The sequence below is a fragment of the Eubalaena glacialis genome, chromosome 19 (assembly GCF_028564815.1).
Source record: "Eubalaena glacialis isolate mEubGla1 chromosome 19, mEubGla1.1.hap2.+ XY, whole genome shotgun sequence".
NCBI lineage: Eukaryota > Metazoa > Chordata > Mammalia > Artiodactyla > Balaenidae > Eubalaena > Eubalaena glacialis.
Window position 1 is genome coordinate 39,600,324 of NC_083734.1, and position 20,416 is coordinate 39,620,739.

Here is a 20,416-nt window from a genome sequence, read left to right on the forward strand (position 1 = left end):
CACTTTCAGACCTCCTATTCCTTGTCAACGATGGTACTAAGCACTTTGGCGTGCATTATCTACTTCATTTAATCCTCACTCGATTCCTTTGAGATACCAACACAATATTTTTTAGGGCTATACTCATTTCTTTTTCACATTGTTGCCAGATTAGTACAGCAAGAAGTATTCTTTTTAAAAAAAAAAAAAAACAACAGCTTTATTGAGTTATAATTCACATACCACCCGATTCACCCATTTAAAGTGTTACATCAATGGTTTTTAGTATATTCACAGATATGTGCACCCATCACCAAAGTCAATTTAAAAAATGTTCATCACCTTTTAAAAAGAAACTCCATACCCTTTAGCTATCATCCTACATCCCCCTACTCCCCCATCCCTCCCAACCAACCCAATTTTCAGTGAACCTGGGGCTTCCTTGATGGGCAGATAAAGCAGGAGAAAGCAGGCTGTAGCTTGACCCAAAAATAAAAACCGCTGAGCACATCGATTTCCAGTTCACAGAGACAGAAAGAAAAGTTCCTTCTGCTTGCAAGCCTTACCTCCCAGTGTGTCTGCCCCCAGCAGCAGCAGCCTCCTCTTTACTTTTTAGAAAATGAACATAAATTTAGGGTATTCTGAGTGCCAGGCACTATACACATACAGGTGCATCCATATACATTTCCTGTTGAAATTTTCCCAGTGACACAGTCAAGTAGGCATTAGCCCCATTTCACAAACTATGAAACTGAAACTCAAGAAGTTCAGTGACTTGCCCAAGGTCACACAACTGCAATTAGGGAACCCGGCTGACTGATTCCAAAGCCCATGATCCTTCCACTTTCTGGGACAGTTCTTCAGGTGCCTGCTTGTCCAGCCCTTCACCTGAACCCTGTCTGTTCCACATACAGCATCTCTGACTCTCCTCACAGCAGGTGCCTGGGGTTGGCCTGACCCAGGAGATGACAGCCTACTCTCCTGGCCAAGCCCATTCCCCCTGGGATTTTCTGCTCTTGCAACATTCACTCCAAGTGCCCTGTCCTACCCCACTGATTCCACATCCCTTGTAACAGACCCGCCTCGCGGCACGGAGCACACCGGCCTGGTATCCAGCAAGTGCTGAATTAAAATCTGTTGCCTGTTGTCTCTTGTTGGTTTACGTCCTGTCTCATGCACCTGTACTGTGCCCTGGTCTTATGCATCTGGATGTCCCCAGCGCCCAGCTCTGAACCAGGCACATAAAATGTGCAGGAACCCATTGAACGAACTAAGAGTTCCTGGATTGATCCAGGAACTCGCCCTCGACGAAGTGCCAAAAGCTGCGGAGCTCCCCGCACCCCTCCCGCCGCCAGAGAAAGGACGGCTGGGCGCCTGCGGTGAGCGCACCGGTGCCCAGCAGGTGGCGCTGCGGCCCGGAGCCCTCCCGGTGGCGCTGCGGCCCGGAGCCCTCCCGGCGGCGCTCCGACACAGGGCGCGGCCACGCAGCCCCCTTCCTTCCGCCCGGGCGGCCCACCTGGCCCGGCTCTGCGCACACAGGACGCTTTGCCCTGGGTTCGTCTCGATCTCGGGTCCTGGCCCGCGCACCGGGCCGCCCCGCCACAGCGGGCGGCACGGCGCTCCCCGGGGTTCGGGCCCGCGGCTGGGTGAAGGTCGCCAAGATGGCCCAGAGGCGCCACCTCGCGGAGGACGCGGGAGGACCCCGGGGTCCTACGCCCGGGAGCCAGCGCGCAGCACTTTACGTCCACGTGAGTGGGGAGGGGAGACGGAGACTCGGGCGCGGAGGGCCGGAGACGAGGAGGCGCTTGTCCCGCTGCGAGCCCACTTGCCGTCTTTCCCCGCTCCCAGACGAGGTCTGGGACCCTTTCCCTGGCAGGGAAATGTCTTGGTCCGAAGACCTGAAGTCTCTGGTGCTCACCATCTCGTTGACCTTGACCAAGTGATTTCCCTTCTGAACCTCAATTTCCTCCTATGGAAGTGGGCTTACTAATCCCCTTGGGGAGTTGCGTGGCTTAGATGCGGTAGCCACTGTTGACTGACCTCGGAATGGGGATGGGGATGTGTGCGACTGAACCCTGGAAGTGGCCAGGGCAGCCCCGGGGTCATCTCTCGTCCTGTTCACACGCCCCCTGCCCCCAGTGGCCCTACTGCGAGAAGCGCTGCAGTTACTGCAACTTCAACAAGTACATCCCCCGCGGCGTGGACGAGGCTGCTATGAGACGCTGTCTGGTGACCGAGGCTCAGACGCTGCTGCAACTCAGTGGGGTGCGGCGGTGGGTACTGGGGGCTGTAGGCGGGGTCTTGGGAATTATGTGGCCGGTGCATAGGACAGGTGTGGGCATCCCGTAGGGCTCCCCCACATCTCATCTTCTCCATCCTCTTTCCCTAGAGTGGAGTCTGTGTTCTTTGGTGGGGGTACCCCCAGTCTGGCCAGCCCCCATACTGTGGCAGCTGTCCTGGAGGCAGTGGCCCAGGCAACTCACTTGCCTGCAGACTCTGAAGTCACATTGGAGGCCAACCCCACTTCGGCCCCAAGCTCCAGGCTGGCAGCATTCCGGGCAGCAGGAGTCAACAGGTTGTCCATTGGCCTCCAGGTAACCCATCTCACCCACCTCATCCTAGGGCACCCAGGATGTCTCTCCTGGGTGATCACGTTCATTCATTGGGCAAACATTTATTGAGCTCTTTCTGGGTGCCAGGAACCTGTAGGCACTAAAAAGTGTATGGTGATGCTTTTGTAAGTACTTAATTGTCTGTTTCTGTGGTAGACCACAAGCCCTGTGAGGCAGGGATCATGTATGCCTTTGTGTTCATCACAGTGTTCCAAGCACTATGTGCCTGGCACATAGTAGATGCTTGAAAAAGATTTGTTACATGACTGGAGACCCAGGAGGAGGCCGACAGGTGGTCAGATCACTGCAGCATGATGAAGTCTGCTTATAAATGGGGTCTCTACAAAATGCTCTCAGAGTACAGCCTGAAGGCCATCTCAGTCTGACAAGATCATAGAAACCTTCCTGAAGGACATGATGTTTGAATGAGGAAGAGGAGTCCACCAGAGATGAGGGTGTGGGAGGAAAAGACACAGGATTTGGAAGAGCTTGCATGTTTTGGGGGACCTGTGAGCCATTCCTTGTGACTGGAGAGGCTGGGGACAAGGCTGCAAGCTAGGGCCCAGAAGTCTTCAGCACCATACTAGGAAGTTTGGGGTTTTGCTTAGTGGTGACAACGGAGTCACTGAAGGTTTTTAAGTGGGGGGAGAAACGTGTTCCTCGCAGGTTGGCCCGTGATATTTCCATAGCCAGTATTGTCTCCCTCCTTCAAATACATGTACCATTTACCATAGAGTTTGGGGTCAGGGCTTTGTCCTGATGAGACATATTGAGAAGGACACACCATTTCTGAGGTACTCTGGCCCCAAATGCTTACATATCTTGAATCTAATTGGGAGGAAACACCTAAATTAAGAGACTTTGTGTGTGTATCGTAAGAACAGGTAACATGAGATCGAAGTACCATCTTAACAGTTTTTTAGTGTACAGTACAGTATTGCTAACTATAAACACAATGATGTACAGGAGAGCTCTAGGACTTATTAAGAGACATTTTAATTAATTAATTTATTTAGGCCGCGCCATGCAGCTTCCTTCCCTAAGAGACATTTTTAAAAACAACTAGCCTGGGGACTTCCCTGGTGGTCCAGTGGGTAAGACTCCACACTCCCAGTGCAGGGGACCCGGGTTCAGTCCCTGGTTGGGGAACTAGATTGCGCATGCAACTAAGAGTTCGTATGCCACAACTAAAGATCCCATGTGCCGCAACTAAGAACCGGCGCAGCCAAAATAAATAAATAATTTAAAAAATAGTAATAAAATAGAAAATTAAAACAACTAGCCTGTACTCTTCAAAAATGTCAATGTCATAAAAGACAATGGCAGGATGAGGATCTCAACTAAAGGAAACTAAAGAGACAATGATAGCTGAATGCAATGTGTGACCCCTGATTGGATCCTGGATTGGGGTGGGAAGAGGAAATTACTACAGCAGACATTTAGGGACAATTGGCCAACTTTGAATAAGACTGTGTCTTAGATAACGGGATTGTATCAATGTTACATTTCCTGAACTCTATAATTAGATTGTGGTTGTGTAAGAGAATGTCCTTGTTCTTAGGAAATACACATTTAATTATTTAGGGGTACAGGAGTACAATATTTAAGTTTTTTACATTTAAATAACCACATTGCAAGTGCTCACTAGCCTGTGGCCAATGGCTACCGTATTATACTAAAATGTTCTATATCTGCACTGACCAATATAGTAGCCACTGACCACAGGCTAGGAAGCACCTAGAATGTGATTATTTAAATTTAATTAACTTAAAATTTAAATAGCCACATGTGATTAGTATCTACTGTATTGGACAATGCAGATACAGAACGTTTCCATTATCGCAGATAGTTCTTTTAGACAGCCCTGGTCTATAACTTACCCTCAAATGATTCAACATAATAATAATATATGTGTATATTTAGAGAGAGAGAGACAAAGCAAATGTGGCAAAACGTTAATTGGTGAATCTGGATGAAGGTGTTTGTTGAGCTTTTCTTGCAACTTTTCTATAGGTTCGAAATATTTCAAAGTAAAAAGTAAAATCAAAAAAGGATGGTTGGCTTTGGCGTCAGACAGTCCTAAATTCCAGGTCTGACTTCGCCATTGTATGACTTTGGGCAAGCTGCTTAACATCTCTGAACTTGTTTTGTCATCTGTAAAATGGAGCTAATGTTGGAGGGTTATAACGATAAATTAGACACTGCGTAGAAATGCTTTGCACATAGTGACTCTTCAGTGAATGGTACCCCTGCTACTGGCTTGACCTTCCACCTTCCAGCCCCCTGCAATGTCCTGTGTTTTCCCCTGTATCTGTGTCTGCAGTAAGTTCAGTCAGGTGTTGCTGCATCCCTCTGAGCTAGCCTGTGTGCTTACACCTGACCCTCTCTCTCCAGTCCCTAGACGACACTGAGCTCCAGCTGCTGGGGAGGACACACTCGGCCAGTGATGCTCTGCAGATGCTGGCAGAGGCCCGGCGCCACTTCCCGGGGCGTGTTTCTGTGGACCTGATGCTGGGGCTGCCGGCACAGCACGTGGGGCCGTGGCTTGGGCAGCTGCGGAAACTGCTGCGCCACTGTGATGACCATGTGTCCCTCTACCAGCTGTCCCTGGAGCGGGGCACCGCCCTCTTCACCCAGGTGCAGCAGGGTGCCCTTCCTGCCCCTGACCCCGAACTTGCTGCTGAGATGTACCAGGAGGGACGGGCAGTCCTTCGGGAGGCTGGCTTCCGCCAGTATGAGGTCTCCAACTTCGCCCGGAATGTAAGTCCTGTGGCTGAAGGTGGGGCATGGGCAGGCTGAGGCGTGACCAGGCAGTTGTGGCTCTTTGGGGAGAAGGGTGCTTCCGAAGCCTGAGATGGTGGGACATTCTAACCAGGTGCCCTTACCTGAGCAGAGACAGACCCATCCGCTTCTCTCTGCACTGACTGTTCCCTCCCTTCCCACAGGGGGCGCTTAGTACCCACAACTGGACTTACTGGCAGTGCGGTCAGTACCTTGGCGTTGGACCTGGTGAGTCCCCTGTGAACCTTAGGTGGGATGACTCAGGAGAGCAGTGTCATGCCTGTGTACTCTTGGGCCACTTATTAAGCTCTCCAAGCCTCTGTTTCCTCATATGTAAAGTGTGGCAAAAAATACTATCTACTTTGTAGAGCTGTTAGGTATGTATTTTGAGGCACTTGGTATAGTGCCTGGCACTGTGGTTCTTGATCTTTAGTGTGCATCAGAATTATCTGGACTGCTTGTTAAAACCCAACTGGGCCCCAACCAAATTCTAGAATTTCTGGAATTGGACAGGGCCTGAGAATTTACATTTCTGGCATCTGAGATGCTGTTGGTCCAGGGGCCACACTTTGGGAACCACTGATTGAACATCTGGCAAGCACACAGTGTTAGCTGCTATTAAAGTGGGGGTGGTTGTTGATGTTGTCAGGAGCCCATGGGCGATTTATACCCCAGGGGGCTGGGGGCCACACCCGAGAGGCTCGGATCCAGACCCTGGAGCCGGACAACTGGATGAAGGAGGTGACGCTGTTTGGTCACGGCACCCGGAGGCGCATCCCCCTGGGCGAGCTGGCGCTGTGAGCACCCGAGGGCTCTTCCCTCAGGCTTCCCCTCTACCCCAAGAACCACCTACCTGCACATCTTTGTTTCCCGCCTTGCCCTGCCCGCTCCCCGCCCCATACTGCGAGATCCCCATAAACCCCCCCCCCATACGCACATCCCAGCATAGGGTGTGAAGAATGGGAGAAGCACAAGTCTCCTCTCCAAGACCCCTTATTGGTGTTTCTTTCAGTCTGGAGGAAGTCTTGGCCATGGGACTACGCACAGACGTGGGGATCACTCACCAGGTAAGAGGTCAAGGGGTCTGGCACGCTGCTTTCTCCTCCTAGGCCTCGCAGAATCACTCTGTCTCACTCTCTCTTCCACACACACACACACACACACACACACACACACACACACACCCCTCCCGTTCCTCTGGGACTGGCAGCTAGAGGTAGGGCCTTGGTCCAGCAGAGGCCTGATGGGCAGGAGCAATGCGCAGCGTAGGGCAATGGTGAGAACCCTAGACTAGGGCTGCAGAGACCCGGGCTCTAGTCCCCATCTACTGCAACCTTAGGCACACATCCTTTCACCTCTGAATTTCAACTTTCTCAGTCATCTAAGGGAATAGACTAGATTAAGAGTTTTCAAATATTTTTAAAGCAGCGGTGAAAGCTCAGATAGGAAGTGCAGTAGATAAAGATCAGTCAAGCTCAGAAGTGCTCTGGATGAAGTCAGAGCCATAGAGCTCTGGCTGGGGCTGACCGTACTCTGACCAGAACAGGGAGAGGGGACGAGCAAAGGGAGACCTGGCTTGGCTGGGAGCTGGGTTTGGCCTGAACATGGAATAGGACTGAAGGTGCCCACCTCCCTGCTGGTCCATTGGCCCGGTCCTGGTGTGCATGACAGTCAGTTTCTGAGATCCCTGTGTGGGATTGGACCCACCCCTCATCCCTCACTGCACCCCCAGACAGGTGGCCTAGAATAGCCCCGCCAGCTCCCCATCTTGTGGTCCCTGCATCTCTGCCCCTTCTGGTCTCCCCAGCACTGGCAGCACTTGGAGCCCCAGCTGACCTTGTGGGACCTGTTTGTAGCCGACAAGGAGGTGCAGGAGCTGCTGGAGCAGGGCCTCTTGCTGCTGGATCACAGGTGTGTTGAGTGGGGGGAGGTGGCTTGGGGACCCAGGGAACCCTGACTACACAGAGCAGAGAGAGGTGAGAAAGACTGACAAGGAGGGGCCTGTGGGTGCCAGGGCCTTGGCACTGGTGGAGGGTGATGATTGAAACTGGTGAGAGGGCACAGTCACAGCCTGGCCTCTTTGTTTTTCCAGGGGTCTTCGGTGTTCCTGGGAGGGGCTGGCCGTGCTGGACTCTATGTTGCCGACCCTTCTGTCTCGGCTCCAAGAGGCCTGGCAGCAGAGAACTCCCTCCCCTGTGCCAGGAGGATAACCACATGTTCCTGTGTCCCAGTGACACTGCCATCTCCACTGGCAGGTGCTGTCCCGGCTCTGGTCACTGCCCGGCCCTGGCATCCCCAGGGGAATGGCTACGGTGAGGCAGATGGGAGGACATTTCTGGTCTGGGAACTGGCATCAAGTGTACCCACCACTGCCAGAGAAAGAGTAATGGTTTCTGTGGGTGCCTCTCATCAGTAGACTCTAAACAAATCCTGGCTGGCAAGAGATTCTGGGAAATAGAGCTCTCAGGCTTCCTGCTCCTGCAGTACGGGACAGGACATGTATGTCCAGCACAGCAGCCTGCTGGACTCTGAGAACAGTGGGAAAGATCAGAGCAAGCCTTGTCTCTTCTCTTTCGGCAGCCAGGATATGTTTGGGTGTCAGGAGCCTCACAGTACTTCCAGAGTGGCCCCCAGTCCCCTCCCCACTGCAGCCTTTTCCCCTGAGAGAGTGAAGGTGGGGGGAGCCAAGAGGGAAAGGGGAGGGGAGAATTCAGGAAAGATCAGAGCCTGGTAATTCTCCCCTGGCCTTAATAAACCCATCTGGAGCCTACCTCGACTGTGGTCTTATCCTTTGCCTGGGCTTTTTCCTCAAGTGTGGGATCCTGATTTGGGGGCTTGAGCCTTAGTCTAGGGCTGAGATTCCTTCCTGACAGTCATTTTCCCAGTGATCTTAGCATTCATCAATGATCCTTGCCTAGATCAATGATTAGATTGGGGGTTGCAAAATGTTAATTTCTGACTCTGTCGTTCCATCTATGTTCATTAACTGGCATGCATCCATTAAAAAAAGAGCTTTCGCCTCTTTTTTTAAGGGCTGATACCCTTAACCTATAAATTCTATGCAGGGTTTGAGGGGCGGTGGGGAGGGAGGCGTTTTCCTGTGAAGAGGCTCCATAACTTATCATATCAAGGGGTGCCCTGATGGCAAAGGTAATTTACTACCCTTGCAAATCAGGGCATGCTAAGCTTAGTCTCTAGCTGGGTGACTAAGGATAGGGTTCCCCCCACCCCTCAGAAGTGAGCACGTGCATTTCGCATGTGCCTGGTGGGTGTGAATATCAGTCCTTCTTTGACCTGTGGTAACATGGTAAGTGTTAACTCCCTCTCCTTTATTTATGAAATATTCAGCAAGCACTAATAGTGTGCCAGGCTCTGAGCGGCATGCAGAGAGGAGTAAGACCTGTCCCAGTCCTCGAGGAACTCGCCACCATGTTGATATATGTGTGAAGAGATAAGGTCCAGGGTTATCAGTAAAGGTGTGTAGATGGGCTGTGGAAGCCTGCAGTGCATTTGGTTCTGAGGGACTGGGGAGCAGGAAAGGGGAAATGCTTTTTTCTTACTACCTCCTTTGGCCCCGGCGCAGCTTGCACGGTGACCTGTGCTGCCTGGGGAGCCTCTTCTCAAGCCTTCCCCTGATCTTGATATTCAAGATGTGAGCACGGGGCCGGGGCCGGAGCAGGTGCGCCATCAGATAACCTGGGCCCACTCAGGTTTCTCCCAGCTGTCAGGGCTCGTGCCACCTGAGATGCCTGGGCCCACCCTGCTGGGGCACCACACGAGGCCTGTATAGAGGGGCTGGATGGGAGCCAGGTGGGGATGGCACAGGTCACCTTCTGTGACTCAGCCTCCCACCCTCACCAGGTGAATCAGAGTCTCTGGAAGGTGGAGCCCAGGAATCTAGTTTTTAAATGTTTCCTAAGTGACTCTAGTGATCAGGCCAGTTTGAGAAGCCCTGTCATCTTCCATTCTGAGAGGCTGGGATCGGGAGAAAAAAGGGGAACAAGGCTAATTCCAGACCTGACCAAGTGGAGTGAGGTCCTTCCCTCTGCGTCCAGACCATCCTGGGCTCATCCATCAAAGGGGTTCTCCTCCTCCATATGGAGACCTGTGTTGTCATCTTTTCACCTGTCCTGTTGAAAAGCATACGGACACAAATAAGAGCGGTGAACAAGCTACGCTGATGATGAGGTGATGAGAGGATTTGGGGAAATGTAGTGTATGTGAGTGTGTGGTTACAGCTTGAAGGCCCAAACCTTTCCCACCTAGAGTGCTGACAATTTTAGGGCTGACGACTGAGCCACTGCCACCCCCATGCCCAACCAAGTAGAGTAAAATAAGCAGGACAGCTATTTTAATTTGCATTTTACGTATGGGGACATTCAAAGAGGCCCTCTAACTTGACTCAAGTCATATAAGTAGTAAGTAAGAGAACTGGCATAACACTTCTGGACATCTAGAACTTTCTGTCACATTGTTGTTTTATTCTTACCAGGGGGTCAGGTTGATTGACCTGTCTCTTAAAGTAAGCAAAATCCTGACCTCTCTCTGGCCCCTCTGCCTCAAGCTTGAAGCTGCCATCTCTGCCTGGTGCTTGGTCTCGGTGTCTGTATTTTCCCTCCTGGAGAACCCACATGTCCCATCTCCATGAGACCATCCACTTCCTGGGAAAGAACTGCATTCTGCAAAGAAAGGACTTTAAGTAATAGGATTGCTATAAACTGAATGTTTGTGTTCCCCCCAGAATTCATATGTGGAAACTTCATCCCTAGGGGGATGGTATTCAGAGGTGGGGCCTTTGGGAGGTGATTAGGTCATGAAGATGGAGCCCTCATGAATGGGATTAGTGTGCTTATGAAAGAGACCTCAGAGAACTCCCTGGCCCCATCTACCGTGTGAGGACACAGAGGGAAGACAGACAGCTACGAACCAGGAATCAGGCCCTCACCAGGCACCAAATCTCCTGGCACCTTGATGTTGGACTTCCCAGCCTTCAGAACTGTGAGAAGTAAATGTTTGTTGTTTAAGCTACGCAGGCTGTCGTATTTTTGTTATAGCAGCCTGAATGGACTAAGACAAGGATGAAATAACTTATGTCGTAGCTTGTTTTATTGTTCAAAATGTTTACCATTATATGTCCCTGCCCTGTTGAACCTGGGAAGGGCCATAAGACTTGCCCAGCACAGATTATAAGAGCCAGTGGGTGGTCCACCATCTCCTCCCTCCACCACGGAGACCTGCAGGGTTCAAATAGAGGCTGTTCCGTCCACCTGGGTCCTAGAGTGAAGAAGTCTTTGGGCAGAGGAGCGGCCGACCACCAGAGACAGGAGCAGGAGTGGGACGGCAACACTCACTGCTGTAAACCAGTAGATTTGGGGTTGTTTGTTACTGCAACAATATAATTGAGACTAAACTCCTTGATCCAGTTTGTAATCCCACCATTCAAAGATTAACTTCTTTTAGATCTTGGTCTGTATCTTAGCAGAAATTCTTACATGCAAATGAACATCTTTAGATAGACACTCTTACAAAAAGGGGAAAATACACATCTTGCTTTGGAGGCTTCTTATTCTACCCCAGATGTGGTGGGCATTTTTTCATGTCAAATTTGTATCTACGTCCTATTTTTTTAGTGTAGCTTCCTAGTGTACCACTGCACTGTGATCCTGAAATTTAGTTTACCAATTCCTTTTTGGTGAAACAGAAGGTTTAATTTTTTATTTTTATAAACGCTGTAACGAACATCTTATGTAAATATTTTTATGCACTGGCTTGATCATTTCCTTAGGTTTAGGCTAAATCCCAAGGAGTGGGGTTGCTGACTCTGAGGAGACACACCTCCTTCGTTTGGATACACTGTGCCAAACCACCCTCCAGGAGGCCTGGCAGTTCATGCCCTTGCCAGCCCGCTGGTCGTCAATAGCAAGCATGATCAATTTTTCCAAATGATTCCAATCTGGAGAACACTTTTAACCCTCACTTTATTATCAGCTAACGTACTGTCTCCCTAACTTAGGCACCTGATTACTCTTGAGTCAGAGAACAGAGGGGATGCAGCCTCTGGGGCCACCCAGGTAGAAGATCCAGCTGGGACTGTGCCCATGTGTTCAGATTGCCTCTGAACTCTTCTCATCCAGACCCTGTTTCTGGGAGAATCCATATCTTCTCCCTCCTCTTTTCCTCTTCCTGCTTTCTCTTCTTTTCCCTGAGGGGATTTTTAAAGCCAATTTTTAAAATTATACGAAGAACATTATAGAAACATTAGACAGAATTCTAAGTGAAAAAGGAAAAAAAAAATCTACAGTTAATGACCCCAACAAATTCAACTGTTTGTGTTCCCTTCCAGTCCTCATCCAAATGCATGCAGGACTTTTGCCCGGTTGTTCTCCTGACACATCTGATTTTGCGTTCTGCTCCGTTTTCTTCTCAGTGTGTCATATGCATTTTTCCATGTTGTTACATGGTCATCATCTTTCTCATTTTAATTGTTGCACAATGTTCCAATGGGTGAATAATAAGTATTACCCTAATGTAAGGCACTTAAGTGGTTCCCCGTTTTTCTCTATTATAAATCATGCTGCAGTGCATGTTTTTATGGATGTAGCTTCTTCCTTCATTTGAATTATTTCCTCAGGTCAATTCCCAAGAGTGAGATGGTTGGGTCAAAGGGTATGGATGCTTTAATGATTCGTGGTGAGAGTTGTTATATTGTTTTCCAAGGGGCTTTTCCTTTTTTTTTTTCCTGCTCAAAAAATAATAATGCTCTTTTTCAACCATATAGAAGAAAGCAAAGCTTCTACTATCCAGGAATTACCACTACAACATTTGGTCAGCCATCCCTCCAGACATCTCTTGATGCATAGATATACATATCTATGTAGAAATAAAAATAATTTTTCACAAAAGGGATCATACTCATGTGCCAGTTTTGCAACCTTTTTTTTTTAACTCAAAAACATGTCCTGGGTTTTTCTAATTGGTTCTGCCACCACTAGTGCCTATGTGATAGCATAATGTAGTACGGTAATAGCTGTCAGCCAGGCATGGTGCCAAGCATTTTATCTGCATTAATTCATTTAAGCACCACAGCAACTCAATAAGTTCTGTTATTATCATGCCCACTTTACAGAGGGGCAAACAGGCTCAGAGAAATTGACTGCCCCAGGTCACATAGATAGGAGGTGATGGGGCTCATACTCAAGCTGAGTTCACTGAGGCTCCAAAACAGATGCTTATATAAATAATACATCAATACATTCTTAATGTAAAAAATAATAATAATAAATGTAAGCAATACCATAGCATAGTCCCTTTTACACTTCCACATAGGTTTGATGTGTGTATCAGTTAAGTTTAGGTTCAACTGCGCATGACAGAAAATCAAAGTGACATAAGCTTAAGCAAATAAATGTATTTTTCTTCCGCATAAAAGAAGTCTAGACAAAGCATTTCAGGGCTAGCATAGTGGACCCATGGTCATTGGTCATGAAGAACACAGGCTCTGTGCTCTGTATCCTCATTTCATAGCATCCATCCCTAAGATCTCCACATGGTCTAATATAGTCCCTGGAGCTCCAGCCATCATGTCTGTGTTCCAGGTAATTAGCATGTTGCTGCTTCCTCACCATTCCTCATAAAAGAAGGGCTTGGTTAATAAAAAAGGGTGAGACTAGATATTGAGGCAATCAGAAAACAACTTCCCAATCCTTTTCTTTTTTTTTTCTTTCTTTTTTGTTTTGTTTTTTGGCCACGCTGTGCAGCATTCAGGATCTTAGTTCCCCGACCAGGGATCAAACCCGAGCCCCCTTCATTGGGAGTGTGGAATTATAACCACTGGACCGCCAGGGAAGTCCCCCCAGTCCATTCCTATGAATTTACACATATAGGTACATATATAAAAATATAGTTTAAAAAATAATCTAATGTGTTAATGGTACCTTGTTTCAATTTACATTTTAAAGTTTATCAACCAAATCAAATGTTCTCCATTAAATATTTGTTTACTAACTATTGTGTTCTGTGCACATTTAAGCTCTTTGCTTATTTTCATTTAGCCAATTGCTTATTTAGCCTTAATGATTTCCTGATCAAGTTGAATGAATTGTTTACATAGATAAATAATTACAAGTACATTAACTCTTTGTCTTATTCACTGCAAGTATTGCTTCCAGTATGCTGTCCTTTTTATCTTTCATAGATTTTTACTTTTTTGGAAGTGAGTTTTCTAGAAATTTCAAATATTTATATTTTGAGTCCATGTTTTGCCCTGTGACGTTTTCTGTCAGTTCCGGGCTCCAGAAATATGGTCCACTTTCAAGTTGGCTTTCTCCTCCCAGGAGAGGCAGTCTAATGTTGACAGCTGTGTCCACCTGGGACCACGTCTCTACTCTGCTGCTTCCCACCTGTAGGACTTCCCTGAACTGAGATCGGGTTTTCTCTACTGTTTAGTGAAGGGGTTGGACCAGCCGCAGGTTCTCAAACTTGGCTCTGCATCAGAAGTACCAGAGGTTCCATGAAATGTGCATTCCTGGGCCCCCCTAAGATCTATAGAATCCAAATCTCTGTATCCAGGGATCTGTACTTTTAAACGCTCTCCAGTGAGCCTGATGCTCAGACGTATTTCAGAAACTCTGGACCAGCCAGTGTCAGAGTTGCTTCCTGTGCTGGGCTCTCTGAGTAGTGAATGAGAGAAGGCAGCAGCCCTTGGCCACTGTGTCTGTCGAAACCACTTGGCCCTGCCTCTTCCTTTTGGGTCACAGCCCCCATTTCACATCCAGCCTGAGCAGTAGCCCCTTCTTCCTACTTCCTCGGGGGTGGGGGGTGAGGTTAGGTGGCGGTCAGGCTCCTGGGGTGTGGCCTGAGGGACTGCTACAGCAATGCCTCCGTGAGGGGCCAGTATCATTACTAGCTGGTAGCCTTATTTAAGTCACTCACCCTGTGTGTCTCCATTTCCTCACCTCTGAAAGCAGGGACCATGCCTTCCTCAGGGTTTTTGTAGGGTTGGAGATGATGGATGGATGAATGGATGGAAAGAGCCCAGTGCAGTTCCTGGCACAAAGTGCACATTTGACAAAGTGGTAGTTATTACTATTAGTGTTTTCATCATGATTTACAGTTTCCTGGGCATGCTAGCCCTAAGGAAGGAGGCTCCAAGCAAGAATTCCTGGTTCCTGACAAGACAGAAAGAGACCTGTCATTTCTTTGTGATGCTGAAACTTGTCAGTAGGTAGCCCTGGGCTTCTGGAAAATTCCCCCCCGGCCCAGTGTAGAACTTGCTACTTTTCAGGTGGGTGTGGGCCACAGGACAGCCTCCAGGCTGTGGCGCCCATAGTAGGAGGAATGTCCCTCACTAGGTGACTCCTCAGGCCAGTGCTCCTTGCCCTCCCCCAGCAGGTCAGACTGGAATGGCCCCATTCCTCAGGTGGCTGACCTATGCAGGTGGGGCTGCCCCTACCTGCCTCCAAGACCCTGACAGCTGGGAGACACTCCCACCAGAGTGCGCCTTTCCTTTGCCCCTACCTCTGGATCAGGTCTCTCCTGGTGCCCATTGCTCCTCATCCTCTCCAAGACCTTGGGCCTCCTTACCTCCATTCCTGCTATCCCTGACTCAGCTTGGGGCTTCCCCTTGCCCTTGAACCTGACCCAGCTTACACAGGCCTCACTTCCTTGGCTGACCTTTCTTATTTTGATTAGGACCGAAGTGAGAGGCCAGATCCCCTGTCTGAGGCCTTGGCAGCCATGATGGGAGACAAGGTGGGCAGGGCCTTGGCTCACGGAGGCTGCTTTACATCACTGGGGAAGCTGCCATTGTTCCCCGCTGCCCTCAGTATCCAACCCCCCCCAACCCTGTACTGACCCTTCAGATTAATTCACGAACAATAAAAGGTGAGCTATGAAAACTGTCAGGCAGGCTGTCCTAATCTTGAATAAGGTCTGAAGGTCCAGGGACAATTTAAGGATCCTACTCCTTAAATTGAGTTTGAGCGCAGGAGCGGTGAATGATTCCCGCCCGGGGTCCCGGAGTGGGAGTGCTTGTGTTCAGCCCTGCCGCTTGTCAGCTGCTTAATCTTGAACAAGGTGCTTCACCTTCTATACCCCAATTTCCTCAACTGTAAAATGGGAGTGCTCTACCTCACATGGTTGTTGTAAACTTTCAAGAACTTAGGACACATAGCTAAAACAACCAGAGAAAATATATAAATTAGATTTCATCAAAATTAAAAAATCTTGTGTGTCAAAGGACACTATCAAGAAAGTGAAAAGAAAACCACAGAATGGGAGAAAATATTTGCAAATCGTATATCTCAAAAGGGTCTAATATCCAGAATATATAAAGAACTCCTACAACTCAACAACCAAAAGACAAACAACCCAATTAAAAAATGGGCAAAGGATTTGAATAGACATTTCTCCAAAGGAGATACACAAATGGACAAAAAGCACATGAAAAGCTGCTCAACATCATTAGCCATTAAGGAACTGCAAATCAAAACCGCAATGAGATACCACTTCACACCCACTAAGGTAGTTATAATTTTAAAAAATGAAAATAAGTGTTGGCAAGTACATGGAAAAATTGGAACCCTCACACGCTGCTGGTGGGAATGCAAAATGATGCAGCTGCTGTGGAAAACAGTCTGGCAGTTCCTCAAAGAGTTAAATATAGAATTACTATGTGACCCGACAATCCTACTCCTAGATACGTACCCAAGAGAGTTAAAAAACATATGTCCACACAAAAACTTATATACAAATAAATGTTCATAGCAGCATTATTCACAATAGTCACAATGTGGAAACAACTCAAATGCTCATCAACTGATAAATGGATAAATAAAGCATGGTATATTAATACAGTGAAATATTACAATACAGCAATAAAAAGAGATGAAGTACCAATATGTGCTATGTGGATTTAACCTTGAAAACATTATGCTACGTGGAAGAAAGCAGCCACGAAAGGCCACATATTGTATGATTTCCTGTTTGTGAAGTGTCCAGGACAGGCAAATCCATAGAGACAGAAAATAAGAGTAGTATTTGCCAGGGGCTGAAGGCAGAAGGGAGTGGGGAGTGACTGTTGATGGATACAGGTTTCTTTTTGGGGTGATGGAAATGTTCTGGAACTAGACAGTGGTGGTGGTGGCACAACCTTGTGAATATAGTAAAAACCACTGACTTGTACACTTTAAAGGGTAAATTTTATGTTATATAAAATTTTATGTTGTGTGAATTATATCTCAATTTTAAAAAACAGAAGTCAGTACACATAAAGTGCTAAGAAGGCTGCCCAGTCCATGATAAACCCCCAGTAAGGTTAGTTGCCATTTAAACTCCACTGGTCGTATGGGTTGGTCCACATAGGCAAAAGGAAAAAAGTCCTGCAAGGCATGTTAGAGATACATTCACATTCTTAATATACGTTAAAGCATTTTGGCATGCAGTTTCTTCTTTCATTTTTCATACTCAGTGTTGATTTTACACACTTTATATGTATGTACATATATAATAAATATAGGCATTTATTTGTTGTTTTAAATTTTTATTTCATAATCACTTTATATATTTTTAAGATATGAAATGAATTTTCAAAGCTCAAACTTCATTTGTTTTTGAAGCCTCAATTGGGTTGTAAATCCAGGCTACTATGTGGCTAAGCTAATCTGCTCAAAGCCAGGCCTGTGATGGAGCAGGGTGCTTACTGACCTTGGGGTTGAAAGGTCTGAGAATGAGGCTTAGCTCTGTTGCTTACAAGCTATGTGACCTGGAACAAGACTAAGGTTGACAGATTTAGCAAATAAAAATACACCCAGTTATATCTGAATTTCAGATAAAGCAATGAATAAGTTTTGAATGAATAAGTTCATAACAACGAAATATTGCGTGGAACATAGTTATACTAAAAACCTGTTTGTTTTATCTGAAATTCAAATTTAATCGGGCATTTTGTATTTTATCTGGCAACCCTAGATACAACCCTTAACTTCTGTGAAAGGAAAGAGTTTTTGAGTGGAATCATCTTTAATTCTCACAACTCCAGAAGTTAAGTGACCTGGCCCAAGGTCACCCAGCTGGAAAATTATTGAGCAGGGGTTCTAACTTGGGTGTGTCAAGTTTGGCATGCTCTGGTAAAATGGAACTCAGGATAAGCGGTGCTCTACTTAATGATAACATGGGAGTCCTGAGCTAACTTGGTAACCACAGAAGCTTTCATTGACTGAGAAGGAATATTGAAAAAGAGTTGGAGTATCAGATTTGAAAGTGTTTATATGACTCTGTCTATATTAATTTCCTATTGTTGCCATAACAAATTACCACAAACTTAGTGGCTTAAAACAACACAAATTTATTATCTTACAGTTCTGGAGGTCAGAAGTCTGAAATGGCTAAAATCAGGTGTGAGCAGAGCTGTGTTCCTCTGGGGGCTCTAGGACAGAATCTGTTCCTTGTCTTTTCCAGTTCCTAAAGGCTGCGGCCTTTCTTGGCTCATGGCCGTGTCACTTCGACCTCTGCTTCCATCATCGCATCTCCTTCTCTGACTCTGACCCTCCTGCCTCCCTCTTAGAAGGACACTTGTGATTCCATTGGGACCATCTGGATAATTCATGAAATCTCCCCATCTCAAAATCCTTAATCACATCTGCAAAGTCCTTTTTGCCTTGCAAGGTAACAAATTCACAGCTTCTGGCGAAAAGGATGTGGACATCTTTGGGGAGCCATTATTCTGCTTACTGCACTGTCTAAGAGAGAAATTATCTAGTGGGTTTGAGGGTTCTGGGCCTTAACTAGAATCCCTTTCATCTGTACAGTTTTCAGAGTACTTATACACTTTTTTTTCTTTTTTTCTCGCATTGATCCTGGGAAGTCAATGAAGACAGTGTTGAGCCCCTTCTGCAAGGGAATAGATGAGACTCAGAGGGGGAGGCATAGGGCCTGAGTTGCACAGCTTGAAAGAAACTCGGGCCCAGGGCTTTTAATTCGACCTCCTACCACCTCATCCTCCAGCAGCCCCAGTTCTAGGCCACGGACCACTAGAACAGTGTCCTCACTGGTGGAATGGGGCCATTCTGCAGGTACCCCCACAATCTAGAGGATGAAGGCCCCAAGGGGAGCCGTTCCCTGGGCCCGGATCCTGTCCCTAGCAAGCAGCCTTCTCCTGATCAGGACAAGGAGAAAGGATGGGGGCTCAGGCAGAGAACCTTCCTTTTGGTGGAGAGCCTCAGCCCAGAGCCCCAGAACTCGATGTCCATCCATCTCAGACACGTCCTTACCAGCAGCCCAAGCAGATGGTCCCAGGGCCTGCGATGAGACTCCTGCACGAGGAGGGAGCTCTGATTCTTAGGCAAGTCGTGCTGCAAACCTCCCAGGGATGTGTCACTGTGGTTTACGGTTTTGCCTTTGAGCGCTGCTGCTCTGGAGGAGCTAGGCTCTCTTCCTGTCCCACAGGTATTGGAAGGCAGCTACCATGAACCCATTGACGTTTCTCTAGGTTTCCCCCATCCCTATCCTCTACTGATGGCCTGCATGTACCAGACACCACTCCAGGAACCGGGATTCATCCCTGAATCTGCCAGGCAAGGCTGCTGCTCCCTTGGACCTTACGCTTTAGTGGGGGCAGACAGACAGACCATACAGAAATTGGGATAAGGATTCTAAGGATAGCAAAACAGGATGAGACATTAGAGGGTGATGGCAACCCTGTGAGACCAGCACTGTCCCACCCTAAAGAGGAGACGGATGGCCTAGGACAGGGCAACGTTGAGATGCAAACCCATGTTTTACTCTAAAGACCCCTTGCTCCTAACCCCTATTCTATGTGGCCTCCAAAACATTTCCCCTGTGTCCTTGCCCAGAAGGGAGGAAGAGCAATTTGAGCCTGGAGGTGGTGCCCAGAGTCTGAGCATCATTCCTGAAGCTGAAGTCAGTTCATCCTGGGAAGTGTCCAGCTGTGGCCTGACTTCAGGGCCAAGAAGTATGTGAGACTCCTGCTGCATGTTAGCTGAGCAAGTTTCTAGTAAGAAGGGGAGTGGTGTGATGAGTCATTTAAGGGGGCAGCCAGATTTTAAGGGGAATGAGACAGATGTGGAGAGTGAGCCAGCTGAGTGGGGGGAAGGCCAGATGTAAGGAGGGGGGCGATGCAGATGATAGGGGACAGGGACAGGCGTGTATGTGGAGGTAAGACAACCTCTAGGATGGATTAGGAGGAGGGAGCCAGACCTGAAGGGGGTGAGCTAGATGCGAGGGTCTTCAGACAGACTGCTGCAGCCTCAGGCTTTGGGAGGGTGGCTGTCCCTGGAAAGGGATGATGCAGCCTGTGGAAGAAACACACTTTCTATTTAGGGAGACTGTTTAGCCTCGGCAAAGAGTAGCTGCCCACAGGCCTGGCACCTGGCTGCGTGGAAATAAACAGAGACATGAAGCAATAATTGATGTCATGTCTTCTATCAAACCAGCCACCTCATCCTCTCCGGGCTTGAGGAGATTGCTCAGAGCTGCCGTGCTAGGAGGAGACTGCAGTGGCTAAATGACACTGTCCCCTGAACTTGTGCTTTATCCCCTCTGGGATTGGCTCCTGCTGTGTCCTCATGTGGGTGCCTGCCACCTGACCTGCCTGTTGAACTCTTGTCTTTAGCGGCCCACCTCAAATACTACTCCCCTAAGAAGGCTCGCCTAGCATTTACATCCTGCCTTTCCCAAGTTGTGATTAATCCCTAGCCCATGAGCACATACATTAGAGTTGGAAATCCACTTTCAGATGGCCCAACTCTTTTTCTAAGGCACCCTGAACTCAGCCCACCCCACGCCAGGGCCATGCGAGTGAACTTCAGGGAATCCCTGGAACTGAGTGCAAAATCATATGCAAAACCAAATGTGCAGATGAATGAATAAACAAAATATGGTATACCACCTATACAATGAAATATTGTCCAACCATAAAAGGGAATGAAGTACTGACATGTGCCACAACACTGATGAACCTTTACATTATACCTAGTAAAAGTAGTCAGACACAAAAGGCCAAATATTGTACCATTCCATTTATAGGA

General features: G+C 47.9%; 1 protein-coding gene across 1 annotated transcript; it reads left to right on the forward strand.

Moving 5' to 3' along the window:
• The first annotated feature begins 724 nt into the window (after window positions 1-724).
• RSAD1 (radical S-adenosyl methionine domain containing 1) lies at window positions 725-7,670 on the forward strand. The gene is made up of 10 exons (XM_061176910.1): window positions 725-763; window positions 1,335-1,727; window positions 2,119-2,252; window positions 2,369-2,573; window positions 4,986-5,351; window positions 5,537-5,600; window positions 6,022-6,169; window positions 6,385-6,439; window positions 7,180-7,283; window positions 7,465-7,670. The coding sequence occupies exons 1-10, from the start codon at window positions 725-727 to the stop codon at window positions 7,580-7,582; spliced, it is 1,626 nt and encodes a 541-aa protein (XP_061032893.1). The 3' UTR covers window positions 7,583-7,670.
• The last annotated feature ends 12,746 nt before the right edge of the window (window positions 7,671-20,416 follow it).

What these genes read in the sequence shown, in the direction of transcription:
- RSAD1 (XM_061176910.1), top strand. Translation starts at nt 725, where the DNA reads ATGAAACTGAAACTCAAGAAGTTCAGTGACTTGCCCAAG. An exon ending in CAACTCAGTGGGGTGCGGCG is followed by an intron (nt 2,253 to 2,368) that starts GTGGGTACTGGG and finishes CTCTTTCCCTAG; the next exon opens with AGTGGAGTCTGTGTTCTTTG. An exon ending in GTACCTTGGCGTTGGACCTG is followed by an intron (nt 5,601 to 6,021) that starts GTGAGTCCCCTG and finishes TGATGTTGTCAG; the next exon opens with GAGCCCATGGGCGATTTATA.